Genomic DNA, 27222 nt, shown 5'->3' with positions numbered 1-27222 from the left:
GGACAGATTTGGGGCAGATAACCTCCCAGTTTGGGCCCCCCCCAAGGGCTGACCCTTCAGCCAGTACTGACGTGCCTCCGGACAATGTTAATGTGTTATCTATGAATGATGTAAGGGAGGAGGGAGTGAACTCTGATATTTCTGCTTGCATAGACACACACACAGCTGCAGCTGTGACAGGAGGGGAGGGGGTCAGAGAAAGGTGTGACAATGCCTCTACAAGTAATCAGCCTGTGAGCTGGGATCTGTTGCCCTCTGCAGGGATAAGCAGAGAGCAGGGTGCTGCAGGGGGAGGACCAGTGTGTGGGGTGGGGGCTACCACAGCAAATGTGGGGTCCCCAGAGATTTCACAGCGGGGTTCTGTTGCTGCAGGGGGGGAACAGGCAGGTGAGATTGGGGCCGGTCCCAGAGTGGAAGTGCTCCCAGGTAAGATCTCGGTGCAGGGTTCCCCCACAACCGGGGTGTCAGGAAGCCAGGTAGGTCTGCCTGAACCGGCGACTTGGTCAGGAACGGAGGAGGAGCAGGCACGACCCACGGTCGCAGCGGCTGTGGCCGCTGTCACCCGCAGTGGGAGTGCTGGAAGCCAAGGGGCCTCCCGGAGGTCCGATAGCTCTTCCCCTTCTGACCAAGTGGCAGCCGAGTCAGGTGGAGGCCAGGACACAGGTCCCGGGGTACTGACCGAAGATGTGACAGTCTCGTCGATTCTGGCCACATCTAGTCAGGGGTTTCAGGCAGCGTTAGAAGCTGACGACAGCCTGAAAGCTCTTAAGGAGCAGGCGGCACAGCCTCCCTCGGACTCGGACCCGGAGCGAGTGGTCTGGGACCAAGGACGGCTGTACCGGGTCACGGTCCAGCAGGGTTCACCGGAGGCGTGGCCCAGGGACCGACAGTTGGTGGTACCCTATCCGTTCCGGACGGAGTTGTTGCGGATCGCACATGAGATTCCGATGGCCGGACACCTAGGGATCGCTAAGACCAAGGCCAGGTTAAACCAGCATTTCTACTGGCCAAAAATGGGGGCCGATGTGGCTGCCTACTGCCGTTCGTGTGAAACCTGTCAGAGAGTGGGGAAGGCGGGGACACTCCCCAAAGCCCCACTGGTATCTCTGCCCATCATCGATGAGCCTTTCAGGAGGGTGGCTGTGGATCTGGTCGGCCCGCTGGCCATCCCCAGTAGCTCCGGGAAACGCTTCATACTGACGGTAGTGGACTATGCCACCCGGTACCCAGAAGCAGTGGCCTTGTCGTCCATTCGGGCTGACAAGGTGGCCACCGCATTGCTGGAGATTTTCTCCCGAGTGGGTTTTCCCCAGGAAATGCTCACTGACCGGGGGACCCAATTCATGTCCCAGCTGATGGAGGCCCTCTGTAAGCAAGTCCAGGTGCGACATCTGGTGGCCAGCCCGTACCATCCACAGACTAATGGCCTGTGCGAGCGGTTCAATGGCACCTTAAAGCAGATGCTTAAGATGTTGGTCGACTCCCACGGGCGTGACTGGGAGCGGTATCTCCCACACCTGTTATTTGCTTACCGGGAGGTTCCACAGGCCTCAACGGGATTCTCACCGTTTGAGCTCCTGTACGGGCGACGTGTGCGGGGCCCCCTGGCTCTGGTGAAAGAGGCTTGGGAAGGGGATTTGGCCACCCCTGGAGTGTCGGTTATCGAGTATGTCATGCGCTTCCGGGACAAAATGCAGGCCTTGACGCAACTGGTACACGACAATATGGCTCAAGCCCAGGCCGATCAGAAGCGTTGGTACGACCAGAACGCTTGTGAGAGGACCTACCAAGTGGGTCAAAAGGTGTGGGTACTGGTCCCCGTACCACAGGACAAGCTTCAGGCAGCCTGGGAAGGCCCATACCTCGTGTACCAGCAGCTCAACCCTGTGACGTACCTGGTCACACTGCACCCTGCCCGTGGAAGGCGGAAGCCCTTCCATGTGAACATGATGAAGGCACATCATGAGCGGGAGGCATGTGCGCTCCCCGTGTGCAACCTGCCCGAGGAGGGAGAAGCGGAAACCCTCTTGGATATGCTAGCCCAGGTTAGGGCAGGCGGATCCATTGAGGATGTGGAGGTTGGCCACCAGCTCTTGGAGGACCAATGGTCCCAGCTGTGGGCCACCCTACACCCCTTCCGGGGGTTGTTTACCAACCAGCCCGGAAGGACTGACTTGGCTGTCCATCACGTGGACACTGGGGATCATCCCCCGATCCGGCGTTCAGCATATCGGGTCTCCCTGGAGGTGCAGCAACACATGCGCCAGGAGATTGACGAGATGCTGAAGCTGGGGGTGATCCAGGCATCCAACAGCGCTTGGGCCTCGCCTGTAGTCCTCGTCCCTAAGAAGGACCGAACCACTCGGTTCTGCGTGGACTACCGGGGGCTCAATGCTGTCACAGTCGCCGATGCGTACCCAATGCCACGCATCGATGACCTGCTCGATCAGTTGGCCGGGGCTCAGTACCTGACCATCATGGATCTGAGCCGGGGATATTGGCAGATCCCCCTGACTCGCAAGGCCAGGGAACGCTCTGCCTTTATTACCCCATTTGGACTGTACGAGTCCACGGTGATGCCATTCGGGATGAGGAATGCCCCTGCCACTTTCCAGCGGATGGTCAACACCCTGCTCAAGGGACTTGAAGGGTACGCGGCCGCGTACCTGGATGACATTGCCGTCTTCAGCCCCACCTGGGAAGATCACCTAGAGCATCTAGCACAGGTGCTCAGGCGGATCCACCAGGCAGGTTTGACCATCAAGCCGGGAAAGTGTCAGCTGGCCATGAGCGAGGTCCAGTACCTCGGTCACCGGGTAGGCGGGAGAACACTGAAGCCCGAGCCTGAGAAAGTGGAGGCCATCGCGTCCTGGCCCACCCCCAGGACCAAGAAGCAGGTGATGTCCTTCTTGGGGACCGCTGGGTACTATAGGAGGTTTGTTCCATGCTATAGTAGCCTGGCAAAGCCCTTGACGGACCTCACCAAGAAGAAGCTGCCCTCTGCAGTCGATTGGACAATGGACTGCGAGACAGCCTTCCGGGCCCTAAAGGACGCCCTGTCCAGCCCGCCCGTGCTACAGGCAGCCGACTTCACGCGGCCGTTTGTAGTACAGACCGACGCCAGTGACTTCGGCCTCGGTGCGGTGCTCAGCCAGGTGGACTCTGCGAGCCAAGAGCACCCAGTCTTGTACCTGAGCAGGAAGCTGTTACCAAGGGAAGTGGCCTATTCCACGATGGAAAAGGAGTGCCTGGCCATAGTGTGGGCCCTGCAGCGTCTGCAACCCTATCTATACGGGCGCCACTTCATCGTGGAGACGGACCACAATCCCCTCAGCTGGTTACACACTGTCTCCGGGACGAATGGCAGGTTGTTGCGATGGAGCCTGGCGCTCCAGCAATACAACTTCACCATTCGACACAAAAGGGGCCGTGACCACGGTAACGCAGACGGGCTGTCCCGACAAGGAGAGGTCGCGGACGGGCGCACGGGGGAACACCGGAGTGTGCTGCCCCCTAGCGCCCTCAAAAGGGGGGAGGTGTGAGGTAAATCCGGAGATATGACGATAAATCATGATATTCAAGTTATGTCAGGAAGCCCTCTCCTGGTGTCACCCCCCCTTTCCTTCACACAACTCCTTCAATCAGAAAATTTACCACAGGGATAAACGGTTTGTTTAGCAGATAGGTGTCAAAGGAACTGGTCTGTGTTCCACTTACACCTCCAACGGCCATCTCCTGTGATATGGAGATTAGATGATGTGGGAACAATGGACACAGGATGACTCCCTGCCGTGACCCTGTGGTAGGGGCTGCTATCTAATTAGCAAGGCTATGGAAGTATCCAGACAGGACGACTCCAGTAAAATATGGTTCATATCTCGCAAGCCATATTTCCGATAAATATGGCAACCATAAAAATGGTGTCTCTGCATGCGGACGATGCTGGCACACCTTTTTTATGGGAGTAGGACATTGGGAAGTACCCCAGGCGTGATATCAGCCAATGGGGAACTAGTAGACAAGTCATGAGTCCTCTCGTTCTGTAGCTAAATTCATAACTGTCACAATGAGAGCGTTGGCGTCCGCCAATGACGCTCCCAGGCAAAGTTATGGCCCATATTCCATGTTGTGGATATTGTCCATAACTCCAGCCAGGGGTGGAGCAGTGCTCCCTCTGAGGTCACTAAGGTAGGAGGGGACCTGGATTTGCCCCGGTTGATAACCCTACTTCGGCCATTTTCCAGGGTTCTTTCGCCGGGGGTCACGTGTAGGAAACATCTGTGGGAAAGATCCTGAAAACCTGGTCTACAGCGCCCCCCTGTGGCCAGACGCACAAGGTAACTGCTGGAACTGTGTATGCCTGTTTGTAAACCATGCTTTATCTGTAACTGTACTCTGACATATGTATATTCTGTAGATCTCCTATTGTATATATTGTAGTTTCTAGTGTGCTTTAGGCTGATTAAATTATATAATTAATCTTGGGCTGTTCTGTTATCTCGATCTTGAATCCCACGTCTGTGTGTTCGGCTAATAGTTACCGTGAAGCGGTTGGTGGCAGCGAGTTGTGCCAAGGATTATTGTGGGGAGGCCAGTGAGATTCAGGGAGGTTTTATATATTCCGCCCGCGGAGGTCGGGGGAATATATACCTTACTCTCACCGGGGACCCTTCAATAATCGGCATAAGTAGTATAGCGGCCTCCTTGCTTATTGTCGGGCAATTCCATAATTGGCCTGACTATAAGAGGGGCGCTAGAGAGCGCGTCACGTGCTCTGTCTGTCGGTCGGGAGGTATAAAGGAGGGGTGACCCCCACTTGTTACCCCCCGATTGTGACGTACTGGTAGCCAGCGCGGGGGATTTCTGAGTGACCCCCCCGGTGGTTCGTGACACCATCCATAGGATGGAGAATCACTGGACAACCAGTGGGTTAATATGTAGGGAAGTGGGGAGACATATATCCAGAAATAGAAAACCATTTACTTAATGCTGACAATCTGATCAAAAATGGCTGAGCGCAGCTGTTTCCAGACGCCACGCACAGCACCATGGGGTTCTTGTTCCTGAGGCTGTAATTACCATGGTGCTCACGCGCAACAAAGGAATGAAAGTTCAAGGATGGTTAGAAAAAACTATTTTTATTTGCAAATATTCACATAGAGAGCGCCATTGCCAAGTATATAAATCATATAAAATAGCAGGACCATAAAACAGAAAAATAAGGAGATGACCGGCTATTACGATTTTTCATCTCCTGATGGGTGAACTATAATGGCCAATAGCATAGATCTGTATCCGATCCACCCCGTCCGCTGAAGTCCTGACTCCTCGGTGGTGTACGTGTGCCTTGTGCTGGACAAAAACTTTCCATACCCCTCACATCAAGGGAGGTTTCTATCTTCACCCCTTTGTTCTGAAGGTTGTTTCCAGCACATAATGTAATATTGGAATCTGATTCACCATTGCCCGTTACTCCATGGAGCATCAGTGTAAAAATGCTCGCGTTTACCATTCACTTCCATTATAGTCGTTACTCCATTTGCACCCAAGAATACCGAGGCTCGATGGAGTACCGAGCAGTGGTGAGCACGCTCGCTCATCACTAATTATAATGTGCTGACAAATTCCCTTTCAGTAATTTCTACCTGTCTTATGCAAATCAATAACAGCCATCTGCCTCAGTCTACCGTCATAGGGAGCACCCTGGTTCAGGGGTCATTTGGAGATTATCACAACTTTATTATTAATTTAGCAGGTGCATTTCTGTGGCCTGTACTCTGCAGTGGCCTGTACTCTGCAGTGGCCTGTACTCTGCAGTGGCCTGTACTCTGCAGTGGCCTGTACTCTGCAGTGGCCTGTACTCTGCAGTGGCCTGTACTCTGCAGTGGCCTGTACTCTGCAGTGGCCTGTACTCTGCAGTGGCCTGTACTCTGCAGTGGCCTGTACTCTGCAGTGGCCTGTACTCTGCAGTGGCCTGTACTCTGCAGTGGCCTGCTACCATCTCATACACTTAACACAAAGCTCCTGAGCTCTATACTGGGATTGTATAGACAACCACGCTGATACTGGTCCTGATGCAGCCATCAGCTGAATAGCACGAGTTCACCTTCCAGCGTCCCCAAAAAGCAGCAGATTTTGTTGGACGGGAAGACACAAGCAAAGAGAGTAAGTCTGAGGTCATTGGCAGAACATAGGGCACTTGTGGGGTGATAGACAAGTATGAAGGAGGCCTGAGGTGGAGTACTGTGGAGAGGACTAGTAGGGTGGTAGAGATGAGGAGATGTCAGGTGGTGCAGCACTGTGGAGAGGACTAGTAGGGTGGTAGAGATGAGGAGATGTCAGGTGGTGCAGCACTGTGGAGAGGACTAGTAGGGTGGTAGAGATGAGGAGATGTCGGGCGGTGCAGCACTATGGAGAGGACTAGTAGGGTGGTAGAGATGAGGAGATGCAGCACTATGGAGAGGACTAGTAGGGTGGTAGAGATGAGGAGATGCAGCACTGTGGAGAGGACTAGTAGGGTGGTAGAGATGAGGAGATGCAGCACTGTGGAGAGGACTAGTAGGGTGGTAGAGATGAGGAGATGTCGGCCGGTGCAGCACTATGGAGAGGACTAGTAGGGTGGTAGAGATGAGGAGATGCAGCTCTGTGGAGAGGACTAGTAGGGTGGTAGAGATGAGGAGATGCAGCACTGTGGAGAGGACTAGTAGGGTGGTAGAGATGAGGAGATGCAGCACTGTGGAGAGGACTAGTAGGGTGGTAGAGATGAGGAGATGTTGGCCGGTGCAGCACTGTGGAGAGGACTAGTAGGGTGGTAGAGATGAGGAGATGTCAGGCAGTGCAGCACTGTGGAGAGGACTAGTAGGGTGGTAGAGATGAGGAGATGTCGGGCGGTGCAGTACTATGGAGAGGACTAGTAGGGTGGTAGAGATGAGGAGATGCAGCACTGTGGAGAGGACTAGTAGGGTGGTAGAGATGAGGAGATGCAGCACTGTGGAGAGGACTAGTAGGGTGGTAGAGATGCGGAGATGTCGGCCGGTGCAGCACGATGGAGAGGACTAGTAGGGTGGTAGAGATGAGGAGATGCAGCACTGTGGAGAGGACTAGTAGGGTGGTAGAGATGAGGAGATGTTGGCCGGTGCAGCACTGTGGAGAGGACTAGTAGGGTGGTAGAGATGAGGAGATGTCAGGCAGTGCAGCACTGTGGAGAGGACTAGTAGGGTGGTAGAGATGAGGAGATGTCGGGCGGTGCAGTACTATGGAGAGGACTAGTAGGGTGGTAGAGATGAGGAGATGCAGCACTGTGGAGAGGACTAGTAGGGTGGTAGAGATGAGGAGATGCAGCACTGTGGAGAGGACTAGTAGGGTGGTAGAGATGAGGAGATGTCGGCCGGTGCAGCACGATGGAGAGGACTAGTAGGGTGGTAGAGATGAGGAGATGCAGCACTGTGGAGAGGACTAGTAGGGTGGTAGAGATGAGGAGATGTCAGGTGGTGCAGCACTGTGGAGAGGACTAGTAGGGTGGTAGAGATGAGGAGATGTCAGGCGGTGCAGCACTGTGGAGAGGACTAGTAGGGTGGTAGAGATGAGATGTCGGGCGGTGCAGCACTGTGGAGAGGACTAGTAGGGTGGTAGAGATGAGGAGATGTCGGGCGGTGCAGCACTATGGAGAGGACTAGTAGGGTGGTAGAGAGGAGGAGACGTCGGGTGGTACAGCACTGTGGTGAGGGCTAGTAGGGTGGTAGAGATGAGATGTCGGGCGGTGCAGCACTATGGAGAGGACTAGTAGGGTGGTAGAGAGGAGGAGACGTCGGGTGGTACAGCACTGTGGAGAGGGCTAGTAGGGTGGTAGAGATGAGATGTCGGGCGGTGCAGCACTATGGAGAGGACTAGCAGGGTGGTAGAGATGAGGAGATGTCGGGTGGTAGAGATGAGGAGATGTCAGGCGGTGCAGCACTATGGAGAGGACTAGTAGGGTGGTAGAGATGAGGAGATGTCGGGTGGTACAGCACTATGGAGAGGACTAGTAGGGTGGTAGAGATAAGGAGATGTCGGGCGGTGCAGCACTGTGGAGAGGACTAGTAGGGTGGTAGAGATGAGGAGATGTCAGGTGGTACAGCACTGTGGAGAGGACTAGTAGGGTGGTAGAGATGAGATGTCAGGCAGTGCAGCACTATGGAGAGGACTAGTAGGGTGGTAGAGATGAGGAGATGTCAGGCGGTGCAGCACTGTGGAGAGGACTAGTAGGGTGGTAGAGATAAGGAGATGTCGGGCGGTGCAGCACTGTGGAGAGGACTAGTAGGGTGGTAGAGATGAGGAGATGTCAGGTGGTACAGCACTGTGGAGAGGACTAGTAGGGTGGTAGAGATGAGATGTCAGGCAGTGCAGCACTATGGAGAGGACTAGTAGGGTGGTAGAGATGAGGAGATGTCAGGCGGTGCAGCACTGTGGAGAGGACTAGTAGGGTGGTAGAGATGAGGAGATGTCAGGCAGTGCAGCACTATGGAGAGGACTAGTAGGGTGGTAGAGATGAGGAGATGTCGGGCGGTGCAGCACTGTGGAGAGGACTAGTAGGGTGGTAGAGATGAGGAGATGTCGGGTGGTACAGCACTGTGGAGAGGACTAGTAGGGTGGTAGAGATGAGGAGATGTCAGGTGGTACAGCACTGTGGAGAGGACTAGTAGGGTGGTAGAGATGAGGAGATGTCAGGTGGTACAGCACTGTGGAGAGGATTAGTAGGGTGGTAGAGATGAGGAGATGTCGGGCGGTGCAGCACTATGGAGAGGACTAGTAGGGTGGTAGAGATGAGGAGATGCAGCACTATGGAGAGGACTAGTAGGGTGGTAGAGATGAGGAGATGCAGCACTGTGGAGAGGACTAGTAGGGTGGTAGAGATGAGGAGATGCAGCACTGTGGAGAGGACTAGTAGGGTGGTAGAGATGAGGAGATGTCGGCCGGTGCAGCACTATGGAGAGGACTAGTAGGGTGGTAGAGATGAGGAGATGCAGCTCTGTGGAGAGGACTAGTAGGGTGGTAGAGATGAGGAGATGCAGCACTGTGGAGAGGACTAGTAGGGTGGTAGAGATGAGGAGATGCAGCACTGTGGAGAGGACTAGTAGGGTGGTAGAGATGAGGAGATGTTGGCCGGTGCAGCACTGTGGAGAGGACTAGTAGGGTGGTAGAGATGAGGAGATGTCAGGCAGTGCAGCACTGTGGAGAGGACTAGTAGGGTGGTAGAGATGAGGAGATGTCGGGCGGTGCAGTACTATGGAGAGGACTAGTAGGGTGGTAGAGATGAGGAGATGCAGCACTGTGGAGAGGACTAGTAGGGTGGTAGAGATGAGGAGATGCAGCACTGTGGAGAGGACTAGTAGGGTGGTAGAGATGAGGAGATGTCGGCCGGTGCAGCACGATGGAGAGGACTAGTAGGGTGGTAGAGATGAGGAGATGCAGCACTGTGGAGAGGACTAGTAGGGTGGTAGAGATGAGGAGATGTCGGGCGGTGCAGCACTGTGTAGAGGACTAGTAGGGTGGTAGAGATGAGGAGATGTCAGGTGGTGCAGCACTGTGGAGAGGACTAGTAGGGTGGTAGAGATGAGGAGATGTCAGGCGGTGCAGCACTGTGGAGAGGACTAGTAGGGTGGTAGAGATGAGATGTCGGGCGGTGCAGCACTGTGGAGAGGACTAGTAGGGTGGTAGAGATGAGGAGATGTCGGGCGGTGCAGCACTATGGAGAGGACTAGTAGGGTGGTAGAGAGGAGGAGACGTCGGGTGGTACAGCACTGTGGTGAGGGCTAGTAGGGTGGTAGAGATGAGATGTCGGGCGGTGCAGCACTATGGAGAGGACTAGTAGGGTGGTAGAGATGAGGAGACGTCGGGTGGTACAGCACTGTGGAGAGGGCTAGTAGGGTGGTAGAGATGAGATGTCAGGCGGTGCAGCACTATGGAGAGGACTAGTAGGGTGGTAGAGATGAGGAGATGTCGGGTGGTACAGCACTGTGGAGAGGGCTAGTAGGGTGGTAGAGATGAGATGTCGGGCGGTGCAGCACTATGGAGAGGACTAGCAGGGTGGTAGAGATGAGGAGATGTCGGGTGGTAGAGATGAGGAGATGTCAGGCGGTGCAGCACTATGGAGAGGACTAGTAGGGTGGTAGAGATGAGGAGATGTCGGGTGGTACAGCACTATGGAGAGGACTAGTAGGGTGGTAGAGATAAGGAGATGTCGGGCGGTGCAGCACTGTGGAGAGGACTAGTAGGGTGGTAGAGATGAGGAGATGTCAGGTGGTACAGCACTGTGGAGAGGACTAGTAGGGTGGTAGAGATGAGATGTCAGGCAGTGCAGCACTATGGAGAGGACTAGTAGGGTGGTAGAGATGAGGAGATGTCAGGCGGTGCAGCACTGTGGAGAGGACTAGTAGGGTGGTAGAGATGAGGAGATGTCAGGCAGTGCAGCACTATGGAGAGGACTAGTAGGGTGGTAGAGATGAGGAGATGTCGGGCGGTGCAGCACTGTGGAGAGGACTAGTAGGGTGGTAGAGATGAGGAGATGTCGGGTGGTACAGCACTGTGGAGAGGACTAGTAGGGTGGTAGAGATGAGGAGATGTCAGGTGGTACAGCACTGTGGAGAGGACTAGTAGGGTGGTAGAGATGAGGAGATGTCAGGTGGTACAGCACTGTGGAGAGGACTAGTAGGGTGGTAGAGATGAGGAGATGTCAGGCAGTGCAGCACTATGGAGAGGACTAGTAGGGTGGTAGAGATGAGGAGATGTCAGGCGGTGCAGCACTGTGGAGAGGACTAGTAGGGTGGTAGAGATGAGGAGATGTCGGGCGGTGCAGCACTATGGAGAGGACTAGTAGGGTGGTAGAGATGAGGAGATGTCGGGTGGTGCAGCACTATGGAGAGGACTAGTAGGGTGGTAGAGATGAGGAGATGTCGGGTGGTACAGCACGATGGAGAGGATGGGTAGGGTGATAAGAAATAAGAAAAATGTAGGGCGGTGCAGCACTGTGGAGAGAATGTATAGGGTGGTAATTAGATGAGGAGGAGCGGTGGAGATGTGAGTGATTGGATAAAAAGAGTGAAGGAAAGATCTGGGCTAAATATACAGTGGCTTGCAAAAGTATACACCCCTTGGCATTTTTCGTGTTTTGCTACCTCACAACGTAGAATTTCACCATGTCCTTTTTTTTTTTTTTTTTTTTAACATGCCTACAACTGTGTACATTTGCTGTTCTTTTTATTGTGAAGCAAACAACAAATAGCACAAGATAACTGAAAACACTTCAGTGCGTACTTTGTAGAGCCTCTGTTAGCGGCAATTACAGCTGCACATCGCTGTGGATAAGTCTCTGAGTTTTCCACATCTTGCCACTGGGATTTTTGCCCGTTCCTCAAGGCAAAACTGCTCCAGCTCCTTCAAATTAGATGTTTCCTCTGATGAACAGCGATCTTCAAATCTGACCACAGATTTTCAATTGGATTAAGATCTGGGCTTTGACTAGGCCACTCTGTTTACCCTTAAACCACTTGGGTGTTGCTTTAGCAGTCTGCTTTGGTTCATTGTCTAGTTGTAAGGTGAACCTCCGTCCCAGTCTCAAATCACTGACAAACTATCACTGAAACAGGTTTTGCTTAAGAATATCACTATATTTTGTACCATCCATCTTCCCTTGACTCACACCATTTTCCCAGTTCCTGCTGCCACAACCATGTTTCACTGTAGGGAGGGTGTTATTGGGGTGATGACCTTTGTTGGTTTCGTATCAGACATAGCATTTACCTTAGTTGCCAAAAAGTTCAAATTTGGTCTCACCTAACCACAGCACTTTCCTCCATACATTTGTGGAATCTCTCGTATGTCTTTTGGCAAACTTACAATTTTTATGTGTAAAGCTTTTTTCTAGCCTCTCTTCCATAAAAGCCACGTCTATGGAGTGTACATCTTATTGTAGTTGCTGGACAGATACTCCAGTCTCTGCTTGGGAACTCCGCAGCTCCTTCAGCGTCACCACGCTGTCTCTCTGATTAATGTCCTCCTTGCACGGGCTGAGAGTTTTGGTGGGTGACCCTCTCTTGGCAGGTTTGTTGTGGTACCATATTCTTTCCATTTGATAATAATGAATTTGATGGTGCTTCAGGGGATCATCAGAGATTGGAATATTTTTTTTAGACCCCAACCATTACTTGTACTTCTCAAAAACTTTGTCCCTCCTTGTTTGCAGATCTCCTTGGTCTTCATGGAGTTGTTTGCAGTTCTCCTTGGTCTTCATGGTGTTGGTTGGAGATCTCCTTGGTCTTCATGGTATTGGTTGGAGATCTCCTTGGTCTTCATGGTATTGGTTGGAGATCTCCTTGGTCTTCATGGTGTTGGTTGGAGATCTCCTTGGTCTTCATGGTGTTGGTTGGAGATCTCCTTGGTCTTCATGGTATTGGTTGGAGATCTCCTTGGCCTTCATGGTATTGGTTGGAGATCTCCTTGGTCTTCATGGTATTGGTTGGAGATCTCCTTGGTCTTCATGTTGTTGTTAGGATATCTCCTTGATCTTCATGGTGTTGTTTGGTTAGAGGTGCCTCTTGCTTAATGATGTTGCAGCCTCTGTGGACTTTCCGAAAAGTTATGTATATACTGACAGACCCCGGGACAGTTAGATTGCATACAGGTGGTTTTCCTTTCACGAAGCATGTGAGTTATGAAGGTAATTTCTTGCGCCAAAAATCTTAAGGGGCTTCATAATATAAGGGGTAAATACATATGCACATGCCAATTTTTAATTACTTGATGGCTTTAATTAAATTTTGGTGTCTATGTTTGTTACTTCACGAACAGACTATTTAGTGCTGATGCATCACACACAAATTGGATTACAAAAATATTTAAAAAACAGGTTGTAATTTAACAAAATAAATAAAAAGCCAAGGGAGTTAAAACTTTTGCAAGCCACTGTAACCCCAAGATGGCAGGCGCACTGCCCCAAAGGAAGGGTAGTACACTACACAATGAAATGGAAATATTATGCTTAGGTAAGTTAGCAAAAGGTAGAAAAACATAAGGGAAGAAATTCCCAGACAGACATGACTCTTAAATTTGGAGAATCTGGTACAGTCCGTGCAGCACAATTTATAATCTCCGCCGGCTCATAGCTCACGGATACTGGTTTAGATGCAGTACATTTCTTAGGGTGCACGGAGCCTTACCCCCCTCACACTAAATCCTGCTCAATAACAAAAAAAAAAAAAGTGGTGGAGGTGACGGAAGGGGATCGAAAGTACTTTCTCCAAAAATACAGGAATATAACTCCTGTATACTAGTATGAGGACAATGTATATAGAGAAATCTATATAACCTCTAGCCCACCCAATCCAGACTATATCCCGCATGGTCGTGCAGCAGGAGCTGCGGCTCGTCACATAACGCTCCGGGCGTGTATTAGATCCTCGCCTGACTTTGATACAAGATAACGAGGAGTTTTCCATTTCGATATTGTAGCAGAATCTGTAGTTCACTTCTCCAACATCAGCTTCATATAATCTACAGCAATTACCATCAATGGCCATAGAAACAGCTCGAGGTACAACCAGCAGACGCTGCACATCTAGGAGGAAAACCACTAGGGGGCGCTCATCCCAAAGACATTACTTTTTCCAACACAACAATCTGCACATTACTTGTAAAATCACAGGAGACGAATATATACATTGTGCCACTAGACAAAGCTCAAGCACATATAGTATATATCGCCTTAATCTACTATACAGAATCATACATCTAGCATGCCGTCAAAAGAGATCATATGAGAGACGGCATTTCTAGGACGGTGTATTGTATGGCAGCATTATGCTGGGAGCAAAAGGAGCAACACATTTCTTTTGTATCACTGGGGATTCGAGGAAATTGAGAGTTTAGTCAATTCTCACAAATTTAAAATAACAGTATTGTGTCCAGATGGCGACAGGACGCTGCTAAGGCTACTTTCACACATGCGGTTTGAGCCGTGCGGCTCAATCCGGCTGTGAAACCTATGCAACGGATGCGGCGAAAACACCGCATCCTTTGCATAAGTTTTTACATGCGGCCGGTCCGGTTTTCTCCGGTTGCGGCATGCTACTGAGCATGCGCAGTGGAAGAAACCGCATGCGGCGGCCGGATGCGTTTTTTTCCGCATCGCGCCGCATCCGGCGTCCATAGGCATGCATTGAAAAATGCGCCGTAGCGGCCGGATGCGGCGCGATGCGTTTTTTTTGCCGGAGCAAAAAACGTTGCAGGCAACGTTCCATCCGGCAGCGGCATCGGCTAAATCTGCCGCATGCGGCAAAAACCGGACCGAACGCACGCCCATGCGGCACAATACGGCACTAATGTAAGTCTATGCAAAAAAAACCGCAACCGGCGGCAAAAAAAACGTTTGCGGTTTTTCTGCAGAGCGCCGTATTGTGCCGCAGAGCAAAAAACGGATGTGTGAAAGCCAATCCCGTCTATGAAGGAGTAAAGATAAGTAAAAGACTAAGGGGTACTTTGCACGCTGCGACATAGCAAGCCGATGCTGCGATGCCGAGCGCGATAGTCCCCGCCCCCGTCGCAGCTGCGATATCATGGTGATAGCTGCCGTAGTGAACATTATCGCTACGGCAGCTTCACATGCACTTACCTGCCCTGCGACGTCACTCTGGCCGGCGAACTGCCTCCTTACTAGGGGGGGCGGGTCGTGCGGCGTCACAGCCACGTCACACGGCAGGCAGCCAATAGAAGCGGAGGGGCGGAGATGAGCGGGACGTAAACATCCCACCCACCTCCTTCCATCCGCATTGCAGCCGGGACGCAGGTAGGAGATGTTCCTCGCTCCTGCGGCTTCATACACAGCGATGTGTGCTGCCGCAGGAACGAGGAACAACATCGTAACGTCGCAGCAGCGGCATTATGGAAATGTCGGACCCTACACCGATGATACGATAACGACGCTTTTGCGCTCGTTAATCGTATGGAAAAGGCTTTACACACTACGATGTCGACAGCGACGCAGGAAGTGCGTCACTTTCGATTTGACCCCACCGACATGGCACCTGCGATATCGGAGTGTGCAAAGCCCGCCTACGACATCGCAGGTGCGATGTCGGTGGGGTCATGTCGAAAGTGACGCACTTCATGCGTCGCTCTCGACATTGTAGTGTGTAAATCCTAGATGATACGATTAACAAGCGCAAAAGCGTCGTAATCGTATCATCGGTGTAGCGTCGGCGAATTCCATAATTGCGCTGACGCGACGGTCCGATGTTGTTCCTCGCTCCTGCAGCAGCACACATCGCTGTGTATGAAGCCGCAGGAGCGAGGAACATCTCCTAGCTGCGTCACCGCGGCTATGCGGAATCTCCGCCCCTCCGCTCCTATTGGCCGCCTGCCGTGTGACGTCGCAGTGACGGCGCACAACCCGCCCCCTTAATAAGGAGGCAGCTTGCCGGCCAGAGCGACGTCGCACGGCAGGTGAGTGCATGTGAAGCTGCCGTAGCGATAATATTCACTACGACAGCTATCACAAGATATCGCAGCTGCGACGGGGGCAGGGACTATCGCGCTTGGCATCGCAAGCATCGGCTTGTGATGTCGTAGTGTGCAAAGTACCCCTAAGAGGAGCCTGATATGTCATGGACTTCAATCCCCCACCCTGGAGGAACCTCAATCCCCCATCCTGGAGGAACTTCAATCCCCCACTCTGGAGGAGCCTCAATCCCCCATCCTGGAGGAACTTCAATCCCCCACTCTGGAGGAGCCTCAATCGCTCACCCTGGTGGAGCCTCAATCGCCCACCCTGGAGGAGCCTCAATCCCTCACCCTGGAGGAGCCTCAATCCCCTCAATCCCCCACCCTGGAGGAGCCTCAATCGCCCACCCTTGAGGAGCCTCAATCGCCCACCCTTGAGGAGCCTCAATCGCCCACCCTGGAGGAACCTCAATCGCCCACCCTGGAGGAACCTCAATCGCCCACCCTGGAGGAACCTCAATCGCCCACCCTGGAGGAGCCTCAATCGCCCACCCTGGAGGAGCCTCAATCGCCCACCCTGGAGGAGCCTCAATCGCCCACCCTGGAGGAGCCTCAATCGCCCACCCTGGAGGAGCCTCAATCGCCCACCCTGGAGGAGCCTCAATCGCCCATCCTGGAGAAGCCTCAATCGCCCACCCTGGCAAGACCTTTAAAACCCACCCTGGAGGAGCCTCCATCCCCCACCCTGGAGGAGCCTCCAAACCCCACCCTGGAGGAGCCTCCAAACCCCACCCTGGACGGGCCCCTAACCCATCCCCATTTTTACCACTTGCTTTGGCAATGCCAACATGTACTTGGTCCTGTCAATAAAGCTATTTTGAATTTGAAATTTAATATACTTATAAAAAGTGCAATGCTGCAGGGAAATGAAGCCAATGTATGTTACACTGGAGGACTATAACCCTCATCAGATCATTAACAGAAAACATATGTTTCTAAAATACAGAAAAATCTGCAAATGTAATATCTGGAGGTTTAAGGGAGTTTGTCACCCCAAAATGACAATTAAACTGCATAACATTTATACAAAGGACGTAACCCCTAAAAAAATCTTACCAGAATACACGTGGACAATCTGCTGCATTTCATGGGGACGCACGAGAGTCTTCTCTAATGGTCACGAGAGTAATAATTTTTGTTTTCCGTTATCTGAATGGGTTGTTTTGAAAAGTAAAGTGTATATACTCCCACTAGTATATAGGTTAATAGTCATTTGATATTGTTTGTATTTTACATTGTGCTTTGCTTCTCGGAGGGTTTCCTAGGTGGAACCGTTTCACAACAGGAATGAGATGGTTTTAGACTATGTTTTCAGCATGAAATTTGCACATTTTGGCAGAAAAATACACAAAAAACGGATGCGTTTTTTTGGAGCATTTTTTTCATGCTTTTTTTATGAAGTCAATGACTGTAAGGGCTAAAAAACGCAGGTAAAAAACACCCCAACAATTCACATGCTGCAGATTTTTTCTGCACTAAATATGCAAGGAAAAACGCAATGTATGCTCGGCACTGCAGAAATCTCAGATTTTCATGACTTAAGGGTAGGCATGCAGATTTTGGTGCAGATTTAAAAAAAAACAAAAAAAAAAACCACCCCAAACAAACGCATAAAAACTAGAATTAAAAAAACGCACAGTGTCTACATAGCTTTAGGATACAAACCCAGGATCACTGTTTGCAGTGTTTTGGATGCAAAATGCTTCAGCTGCACCCAAAATGCTGCAATGTATAGTACAAGCACAGTGGATGGGATATGTAGAAATCCTGTGTTCACGTGCGTGTGCGGCCCGCAGCAAACACTGATCTGCGGTGCGGCTTTCCTGAGCCACAGGATGGCAATTCTTTGTTGCGGAGTCGCAAGCGTTCTCTGTAGGGAGAACAGTAGAGAGACCGCAGAGCACCGAACCCTGATCATGGGCAGCTGCGGTCTCCTGCATTCTCTTGTGGAGGAGCCTCATGGCCCCGCAGGTCAGGATCCTGATCGTGGGCCCATACCCTTACATTTGTGTAAACCTGCCATCCCCAGATATCCGTCCCACCACTCCGCACCGTGTCAGCGGTCTACAATCTTTCTTTGATATCTTATATGACATCAGTCATTTATTCTTTGCTGACTACTGATAAAAAAAAAAAGGAAAAAAGCCAAATAAAAATAACTAACGTAGATTATTAAAAAGTAAAAAACCAAAACCTTAAATGTCAGATATGCTTATAATGCCGTGGTCCTGCAATGGATGCTCTGGTGGATGTGAAGCAGCATCTGGTGCCCAATGAGGAGGAGAATAATGTCACAAAAGATTGACTATAACAGGGAAGCTCTGATCAGTCTGCGATCCAGCGGTCATCTCCCTCCACCGGGACCGGACGGGTACGCTCCTACGGCTGCAGCCTAACATAAGGGGCTAAACTGGATCTTTAGAAACCTGTGTGTGGCTGCTGACTCGGCCTCCTATTAGTATGGAATACCATAACCCTATCCGGACCACAGCTTAGAACAGAAGCCGTCCAATTTCATAGTTTCATAGTGTTTAAGGTTGAAGGCAAACTTAAGTCCATCGAGCTCAACCCACGATCTAGCATGTTGATCCAGAGGAAGGCAAAAAAAAACATGCAGCAGACAGTAAGCCCAGGGGAAAAAATCCTTCCCGACTCCACATACGGCAATCAGACGAGTTCCCTGGATCAGCGACCAATCACATCATCCAATCACAGAATCTGGTGCATTAATTGGGATCCCCTGAATATAAGTATTCAAAAATTTATGGGAAGGACTCTTTAATAAAGTGTTGAATTCCCCAGCAGCGCCCCTGCAGGAGAGATGAAGTAGTACACAGTACATATGATCCTTCCATCTAATCCATGGGCATGTTGGGTTCTCAAGAGATCCCCTCCTTATGTCTGCTCTTGATCTTATTAACCCATGAAGGTCCAGGACATATCCTCCCACCTATTAGCTGAATATGAGTTTTAGAAAACAAGATTTTACAAGAGTCAGATAACCCTTTTAAAAATGTGCTGTTTAACACTAGAAGTCCCAGAGAGGGGTCATTTAACATTTCTACCACTGGAACCCTATGGAGCTCGAAATTTCTGGGATTTCTAGTGTTAATGCAAAAAATGGGAAAGTTCATTGTTGTTTTTTTTGTGGAGTGTCCCTTTAAAGCCCAGAAGACAACAGGATGACTGACACATACTTGGAATATTTTTCTTTTTAGGCAGGGGTGGTCACTGGTTTTGCAGATTATGGTAACACAAGCAGTGGAGTATTTCTCAGGAGACATCGGTTATAACCAGACACTGTACACAAGGGCAGGCACATGAAGGATAAGGAAGCCGTCTAGCCACATACACTGGAGGTGATGCCCGCGGGCAGCCTAACCACCGCTAACTAGCTGCCATCTCTACTGAGCGAGGACCAGGGGAGGGGAAGAAGGTGACAAGATAAAGAGAACATCTTACTTTGATGAGGTTAAGTCTGTCATACTGAAATGAAAACACAGAGAAAATTAGAGCCAAACACTTTACAGAAGGCAGGAATATCACACAGCAATGGACGAACGCCAGGACGGGGCGGCCTCATCGCTGGGTTACTTATCGCTATTGGCAACGATTAATGCAGAGAAGCAATTTTAGCAAAAGATGGCTACCGACGCCAGGCTCATATGTGGGAGGCTGGAAAAAGCAAATATTGTGCTCTTCCCTCCGGGATCTGTTCCCATTTTTCCCCAGTCGTGAGCCTGGTCTCACTACTGGGGTTGTGCCTGTCTGGCTGTGCATGCAATATATGAGGACCACACATAGAAACATAGGAGCAAAGAGGCACTAAAGTAGGGACTGACTCTACAAATAACATCGCTCCATACAATAAAGCACAAATTAATGCGTTATGTAACCTTATAGATCCATGTTATGCAGACACTACCTCTGCTTTGATAGATCTCTTGTGCTGGGATAAGCATTGAAGGGTTAACAAATGCAGACATCTGCTGGAAAATGCTTTAGAGACAGAACATATTTTATATATATATATATATATATATATATATATACATACATATATACATAATATATATATATATATATATATATATATATATATATATATATATATATATATATATATATATATAGATAGATATATATATATAGATAGATATATATATATAGATAGATATATATAGATATATATATATATATAGATATAGATATGCATATGAAGATCCAGGGTCTGATAGAGTAGATTGTTAATAGATGACGGATCCAGAGCGGCGCCCTCTTGTGGTCACCAGCGCTACACACAGCTATTCTGTAAACTTGTTATTGATGACAGCCCATCGCCTGGACGAGGCCACAGAAGGATGACGGCTTCTATATCTGGTGGGGTCCATTACATTAGACATTTCAGAAGCAGATATGTGCTGAATGCAGCGTATAAAACCGCACCCCATATACAGTAAAGTGACATTAATCAGCTTTCCAGGAGATCAGGACACAAAGTAATGTGACATATATCAAGTAATGAGAATAAAGCCGATTCTACGGCATTACGCCCTCTGTCAGAGAACAGTCCACATCATTGTGGGAGAAAGAGGGAGATTCTGGGAGACAACCCCCGTTTGGCCATTTTCAGGTAATGCCGGGGTTGTCAGAAAGCTTTAGTGGGGGGATCTGAATAGGTATTTTGTTCATGAGGTGAGGGGCTCATCAATGTCGTCCTAAAAACCTGTGATGTTGGCATTATACCACCCCAATGTGTTGCCAAACACCCCACACGCTATAAGGGGACAGAACGATCGCTCTACAATGTGTACATAGCTGATCACACTCATCAAAATCTGCAAAAAGAGATGAAGATGGCCAGACTGTGGTCTTCTGTCAATGCAGTACACTAAAGCCCCCCATACACACAGCCATCTTTCCCGACTCACCCATACACAGGAGTGCCCAGTGGTCTCTATGACGGAGACTTCTAGACCCCTCTGGCATCAGCTTATCTCAGGGGAACTACAGAAGTCAGGTGTGCTGGATAATCCTCTCCTGACATCATCTGTTGGGGAGATTTGGAAGACCCCCATACACAGGCTGTCGATACCGGCGGGATCAGCTGACATAGGTCTAATGTGTATGGGGGTCTTTAGTATTGAGCTGCAGGGTGCATGTGTGACCCATCGCCCCGCTGCACTCCTCTTGGCCATTGTCACACATTGATCATGATCTGATAATTATCACCTCTATTCGGTGGATGCATGAACATTTCTGGAGACCACAAAACCCCCCAAGTATTATCATTAATCTTACAAGGAACCGGTCACCTCGAGAAACACTATACATCCGCAGGTGAGTAGTGTTTGCTTCCTGTGTATTCGGCGGCTCCTGCAGGCGCTCGCTTCCAGTCATCGGGGCGGCGCAGGGAGCAGCGCCAGTCACCACTCACTATACAGCCAGCTCTGCAGTGTCAGTGTGCAGTGCTGGCGGTCAATCTATATGGTGGGACGTGATGACAGCCACTCTCACCGTATAGTAAGCGGTGACTGCGAGCGAGCAGCTCCAGAGAGGATAGAACGTCTGCTCCAGTAAGCCGGCTACACAGGATTTATGTGCCGGTTACCCGCGGATTACCCCTATAGCTGCTGGTAAATAGCATTCCTCCATGTGACCACTTCCCTTTAAATTCAGAATATGTGAGGGATTTAATGGTGAAAATTTCTTCCATTTTGCAATAAGAAACCATTTTTTGCACTTTTCTTGTTGCTCTAATTCTGGGGTGATACAAAACCTACCACTGTTCTAATTGTGGACGTCAGCTCAGTTGGATAAGACAAAAAAAAAAAAAGGGGCCAAACAGTATCAAAATAAAAAAAAAAAAATAAATAATGTTAAAAAATGGAATCAAGTCAGATATACAGTGCCTTGCGAAAGTATTCGCCCCCCTTGAATTTTTCAACCTTTTCCCACATTTCAGGCTTCAAACATAGATAAAATGTTAATGTTCTGGAGAAGAATCAACAACAAGTGACACAATTGTGAAGTTGAACGATATTTATTGCTTGTTTTAAACTTTTTTAAACAATAAATAACTGAAATGTGGAGCGTGCAATATTATTCATCCCCTTTAAGTTAATACTTTGTAGCGCCCCCTTTTGCTGCGATTACAGCACAAGTCTCTTGGGGTATGTGTCTATCAGTTTTGCACATGGAGAGGCTGAAATTCTCGCCCATTCTTCCTTTGTAAACAGCTGGAGCATAGTGAGGTTGGATGGAGGCGTTTGTGAACAGCAATTTTCAGCTCTTTCCACAGGTTCTCGATTGGGTTCAGGTCTGGGCTGTGACTTGGCCATTCTAACACCTGGATACAGTTATTTGTGAACCATTCCATTGTAGATTTTGCTTTATGTTTGGGATCATTGTCTTGTTGGCAGACATATTTCCGTCCCAGTCTCAGGGCTGTTGCAGACTCCAACAGATTTTCTTCAAGAATGGTCCTGTATTTGGCTCCATTCATCTTCCCATCAATTTTACCATCTCCCCTGTCCCTGCTGAATAAAAGCAGGCCCAAACCATGATGCTGCCTCCACCATGTCTGACAGTGGGGATGGTGTGTTCAGGGTGAGGAGCTGTGTTGCTTTTACGCCAAACATATCGTTTGGCATTATGCCCAAATAGTTTGATTTTGGTTTAATCTGACTAGTGCACCTTCTTCCACATGTTTGGTGTCTCCAGGTGGCTTGTGGCAAACTTTAAACAACACTTTTTATGGATATCTTTGAAAAATGGCTTTCTTCTTGCCACTCTTCCATAACGACCAGATTTGTGCAGTGTACGACTGATTGTTGTCCTATGGACAGACTCTCCCATCTCAGCTGTAGATCTCTGCAGATCATCCAGAGGGATCATGGGCCTCTTGGCTGCATCTCTGATCAGTCTTCTCCTTGTTTGAGATGATAGTTTGGATGGACGGCCGGGTCTTGGTAGATTTGCAGTGGTATGATGCTCCTTCCATTTCAATATGATCGCTTGCACAATATGATCACTTCTTGGGATGTTTAAAGTTGTAGAAATATTTTTGTAACCAAATCCGGCTTTCAACTTCTCCACAACAGTATCGCGGACCTGCCTGTTGTGTTCCTTGGACTTCATGATGCTCTCTGTGCTTTAGGTCTCTTTCACATGTCCCTGAAAATCACGCACATTTTTCACGGACGTGTCAAAGGTGCGTATTGTCCTCCGTGTGCCGAGTTTATGACGCACGTGTGTTCTCCGTGTGTTATCCGTGATCACACACGGAGAACGGGAACTTTCTGCTCACCTGTCCCTGGCGTTGCTGTCTGTGGTGCTGATCTTCGGTCTCCGATCCTGCCGACTCCCCGCTGCTGCTTCCGGCCCGCAGTGGAGTGAATATGCAATGAGCATAATGAGCGGTGGTCGGAAGCAAGTGACAGCAGCGGCAGAGACAGCAGGGCTGGAGAAGGCGAGTATAGAAATTCTTTTTATTTCACAGGCACGTGTGTTTTCTCCGGTTCGTGTCACACAGTCCGTGTGACACCCGTGATGCCAGAGAAAAACGGACATGCCTACGTGTGGAGCACACGGGCACACGTATGCTCCACACGGACACACTTTCCATGGCAAATCACACACGTGAGCGCAGACCCATTGATTTTAATGGGTCTATGTGTGCTCGTGTCTCCAGCACGTGAGGAAACGGACCAAACACGTACCGGAGACACGGACGTGTGAAGGAGGCCTTACACAGAACACTGAGACTATCACTGAGCAGGTGCATTTATATAGAGCGAGTTTGTTGCACTGAAACTAAAGGGGATGAATATTATTGCACGCCCCAATTTTCAGTTATTTATTTTTTTTAAAAAAAGTATAAAATAAGCAATAAATTTCGTTCAACTTCACAATTGTGCCCCACTTGTTGTTGATTCTTCACCATAACATTAAAATTTTTATCTTTATGTTTGAAGCCTGAAATGTGGGAAAAGGTTGAAAATTCAAGGGGGCCCAATACTGTATGCCAACATTTGCCACGTCCTGTCAATGACATATTTCTTAAGGTCTCATGAGGAACTAGATGCTGGGAAGAAGGATTACTAAAGAGTCGGTACAGCGGCCCCCACGAACACTGACGCGCGTTTCGCAGCTGTGCTTCGTCCAGGAGTGACACGAAACGCGCGTCAGTGTTCGTGGGGGCCGCTGTACCGATACCTTATTTGGATACATTATTTTTGGTAACATGTTGTGTGTTTTGCATCTTTTACCTCACTGTCTTTATACATAGTAACTTTACATTTGATTGATATCTTATATACAACTATTAATATATAGACTGAGCTTTATTGCTAACCATACATTCAGTAATATCTCTTTACTATTCATTTTGGTATATGGTAGTATGATTATTTCACCACAGATGCCGTGTCCCCCATGTGAAATTATTCCATCCGTCATCTGGGTGGTTCCATTCAATTAATTTTTAACTAAAAACTTATTAATAAAGGATTTTTTTAAATCCAATTTTGCAAACTTGCTTGCTTTAGTTCTACATTGGTGGTCATATGTAGCAATCTCTTGGTAGTATTGTGGCATTGGTGTTATACATAGTGCTCAGTAAATCAGATTTTTTTTGCCCAAAGCTGATCATCTTAGGAGATGTCACTCATCTCAGGAGATCTTGAGACACTTTTATATTTGTTTGTTGTTGCTTTCTCCTAAATGCTACCATAATAATAGTAAATAGTAAATCTACCTATTCTGCATTGATACTAAGTCAGTTTGCCATGCAGGGTTATGAGAAAGCTGGGTGGCGTTCCCAGCAGTAGCCGTACTCTTGGCCTTTAGACGAGAGCTGAAGAGAGACAGCAGAGTATCACGTTTATCCACTTGACACAAGAGGACGGCTCAAGGACTTCGATTTACTGGAGATTTGGGAGATTTTAAAGGGGAAAGCTCTTTAATGACGCGGTGTTAGTGGCTGCACGGTGCACTCTGCTGTTTCAGCGACTCTGCTCTTCTCAGTAATGTACAAGCTTTAGCACAGAAATCATCCCCAAAACCTTAATCCGAAATTATAAACTACAACTTCCAGCAATTTGCTTCACCCATGATTTCTCCTTATAATGGCTGTGACCTTGGGGAGCGTGGCACGGTTCTGCCACTTGGGAGGTGACACAATGTCAGGAGTGTTTGGTTCCAGGATTGGATGTCGGGTCTTGGCACCGCTCCTTGGCTCCTGCACACAAGACTCGGGGAGGGTGACGGCTTTATTGGCTGTAACTGGGAGGCAACTGGTGATGACAACCTCTTGACTGCGGCTCACTGACTTGTAGTTGTGAGATAAAGCGAGGCTTCCTGGAAGGCAGCTGATACCCGCTGGAGAATATGAGATCCGGAAGCTTCCGTACAGCTCGCTATATGCCGCCATCTAATGCAGGGTATTATTATTTTTTTATATTCTCCGCAGACCGGCCACTTGGGGCTCGTCCCAGATAGCATGTAATCAGATTGAGCACAGATTGTACGCGGTGATAACTACTTATTTAAGGTGCAGATGACAAGTTATGAGGAATAGAGCTATCAATATACTCGCGAGGGGAGTCCAAACAAATAATACGGACCCCATAGACCCCCACGGTCAAAAATGTGTGTCTACCATGTACATAAATACACGTTATATTCACATCATTGGCTGGGGGTCCTGAGGAAGGGGCGACATGTTTGGTGCATTATATACAGATTGGATCCTGGCCTCTTGAGCAGTCAGATGAGCCAGGTTGGCCAATGTAGGGGGTTCTTCTGCCTGTGCAGATTTGAGGGTTACTGCATTCATGGGAAGCAAGGAGCTTAAAGGGGTCTCTCCTATAATCAGCATTTCTCATTCATCCATTAGAGGGTAAATGTATGATCGCTCGGGATATGAGGCTCCTGCCAATCCCAAGCATGGAGCAGTAGTGAACATGTGCGACCACCGCTCCTATAGACATCAAGTTGACTGCTCTACTCACGCACGGGACTCTAGGACCCCTGTTCCCTTGATCAGAGATGGTCCAAGCAGTTAGACTACCAGCAATTATACATTTTTCACCTGTGCAATGTTATTTCATGGGACAACCGCTTTAAGATGTTACAGTAAAAATAAACACTATGTCCTTGAGCCTCCACACATCCCTCTGCCGCTCATTAGTGGCCCTGGTTCTGAGCCTTGCATACTTCTCACGCTACTCTTAGGCCCGGGCTTCATGACATAAGGCATCCGGTCACCTTCAAAGTTGCATTGCTATCCAGCACAATGATGATTTAGAGACATTTACCCCTAGAGAGGGGCAGTAGATGCACAACGCTGAGCCCAAGCACCGTAACCCAGGTCTTATTGTATAAAACCATATCTCTGTGTGACCGGAGGGAAGTGGTGGTGGGTGAAGTGTTAGCATACAATCATCGCGAGGCCCGTCCTCCACCATGTGTCTGCAGATAGAGAACTCACCTCTATTTTTGGGATGTCTTTTTCTCAGACACCGCATCTATCAGTGAAGGATCTCTTCTCAGCAATACTGTAACTTTTTTTTAGTCCTTATTGTTAAATACCCTATTTCCAGTAAACAGTAATTTGCAGATTACAAGTTAATCATCCCCTATAGAGATAGAAGCTATTGCCTGAAAGATGGGTGGTCTGACAAGAGATCCAGTAGAAGTGTCATTATCCAGACCCTCACTCAGATTCAGCAGTCACAGATCAACTGAAATGTGTCAGGTTATGACAATAGAGGGCCGATGACCATAAGCAAGGTGCCCGTCACTAACAGAAAGGAGCCTGTCACTCTAAGTAATGAATGTGTGGACATAAGTAAGGAGACGTCACTGATAGCAAGGAAAACCCTGACCATCAGTGAGTGGACCCCAGGCAGGCAAGAGTCACGGGTGCACCGACAGGCAAGAGTCCCGGGAGTGCACAGGTAGGCAAAGGTCCTGGAAGTGCACAGGCAGGCAAGAGTCCCGGGTGCACCGACAGGCAAGAGTGCCGGGTGCACCGACAGGCAAGAGTCCCGGGAGTGCATCGGTAGGCAAAGGTCCCGGGAGTGCACAGGTAGGCAAAGGTCCTGGGAGTGCACAGGTAGGCAAAGGTCCCGGGAGTGCACAGGTAGGCAAAGGTCCCAGGAGTGCACAGGTAGGCAAAGGTCTCGGGAATGCACCTGTAGCCAAAGGTCCCGGGAGTGCATCGGTAGGCAAAGGTCCCGGGAATGCACCTGTAGCCAAAGGTCCCGGGAGTGCATCGGTAGGCAAAGGTCCCGGGAATGCACCTGTAGCCAAAGGTCCCGGAAGTGCAGGTAGGCAAAAGATCTGGAAGTGCAGGTAGGCAAAGGTCCCGGAAGCGCAGGTAGGCAAAGGTCCCGGAAGCGCAGGTAGGCAAAGGTCCCGGAAGCGCAGGTAGGCAAAGGTCCCGGAAGCGCAGGTAGGCAAAGGTCCCGGTAGCGCAGGTAGGCAAAGGTCCCAGAAGCGCAGGTAGGCAAAGGTCCCAGAAGCGCAGGTAGGCAAAGGTCCCAGAAGCGCAGGTAGGCAAAGGTCCCGAAAGCGCAGGTAGGCAAAGGTCCCGGAAGCGCAGGTAGGCAAAGGTCCCGGGAACTTTGGTAGGCAAAGGTTCTGGGCGCACCAGTAGGCAAAGGTCTTGGGAGCACCAGTAGCCAA

The 27222-nt window shown here is 49.6% G+C and overlaps 1 protein-coding gene across 12 annotated transcripts in view; it reads right to left on the bottom strand.

Annotated features, from left to right (window-relative positions):
• The window catches only part of GRAMD1B (GRAM domain containing 1B), a 260555-nt gene that overhangs the window by 82255 nt on the left and 151078 nt on the right, over positions 1-27222 (bottom strand). For 10 of the 12 annotated variants that reach the window (XM_075327726.1, XM_075327714.1, XM_075327717.1 and 7 more), the window contains one exon: positions 18994-19017. The exons of the other annotated variants lie outside the window; for them this stretch is intronic. In XM_075327726.1, the coding sequence (XP_075183841.1) occupies positions 18994-19017 (24 nt within the window). The remainder of the gene's footprint in view (positions 1-18993; positions 19018-27222) is intronic. 12 annotated transcript variants of the gene reach the window in all.

Source organism: Anomaloglossus baeobatrachus, chromosome 11 (genome assembly GCF_048569485.1).
Source record: "Anomaloglossus baeobatrachus isolate aAnoBae1 chromosome 11, aAnoBae1.hap1, whole genome shotgun sequence".
Taxonomy (NCBI): domain Eukaryota; kingdom Metazoa; phylum Chordata; class Amphibia; order Anura; family Aromobatidae; genus Anomaloglossus; species Anomaloglossus baeobatrachus.
Note: the sequence above shows the minus strand (reverse complement) of the source record. Positions and strands in the feature narration are given on the sequence as shown.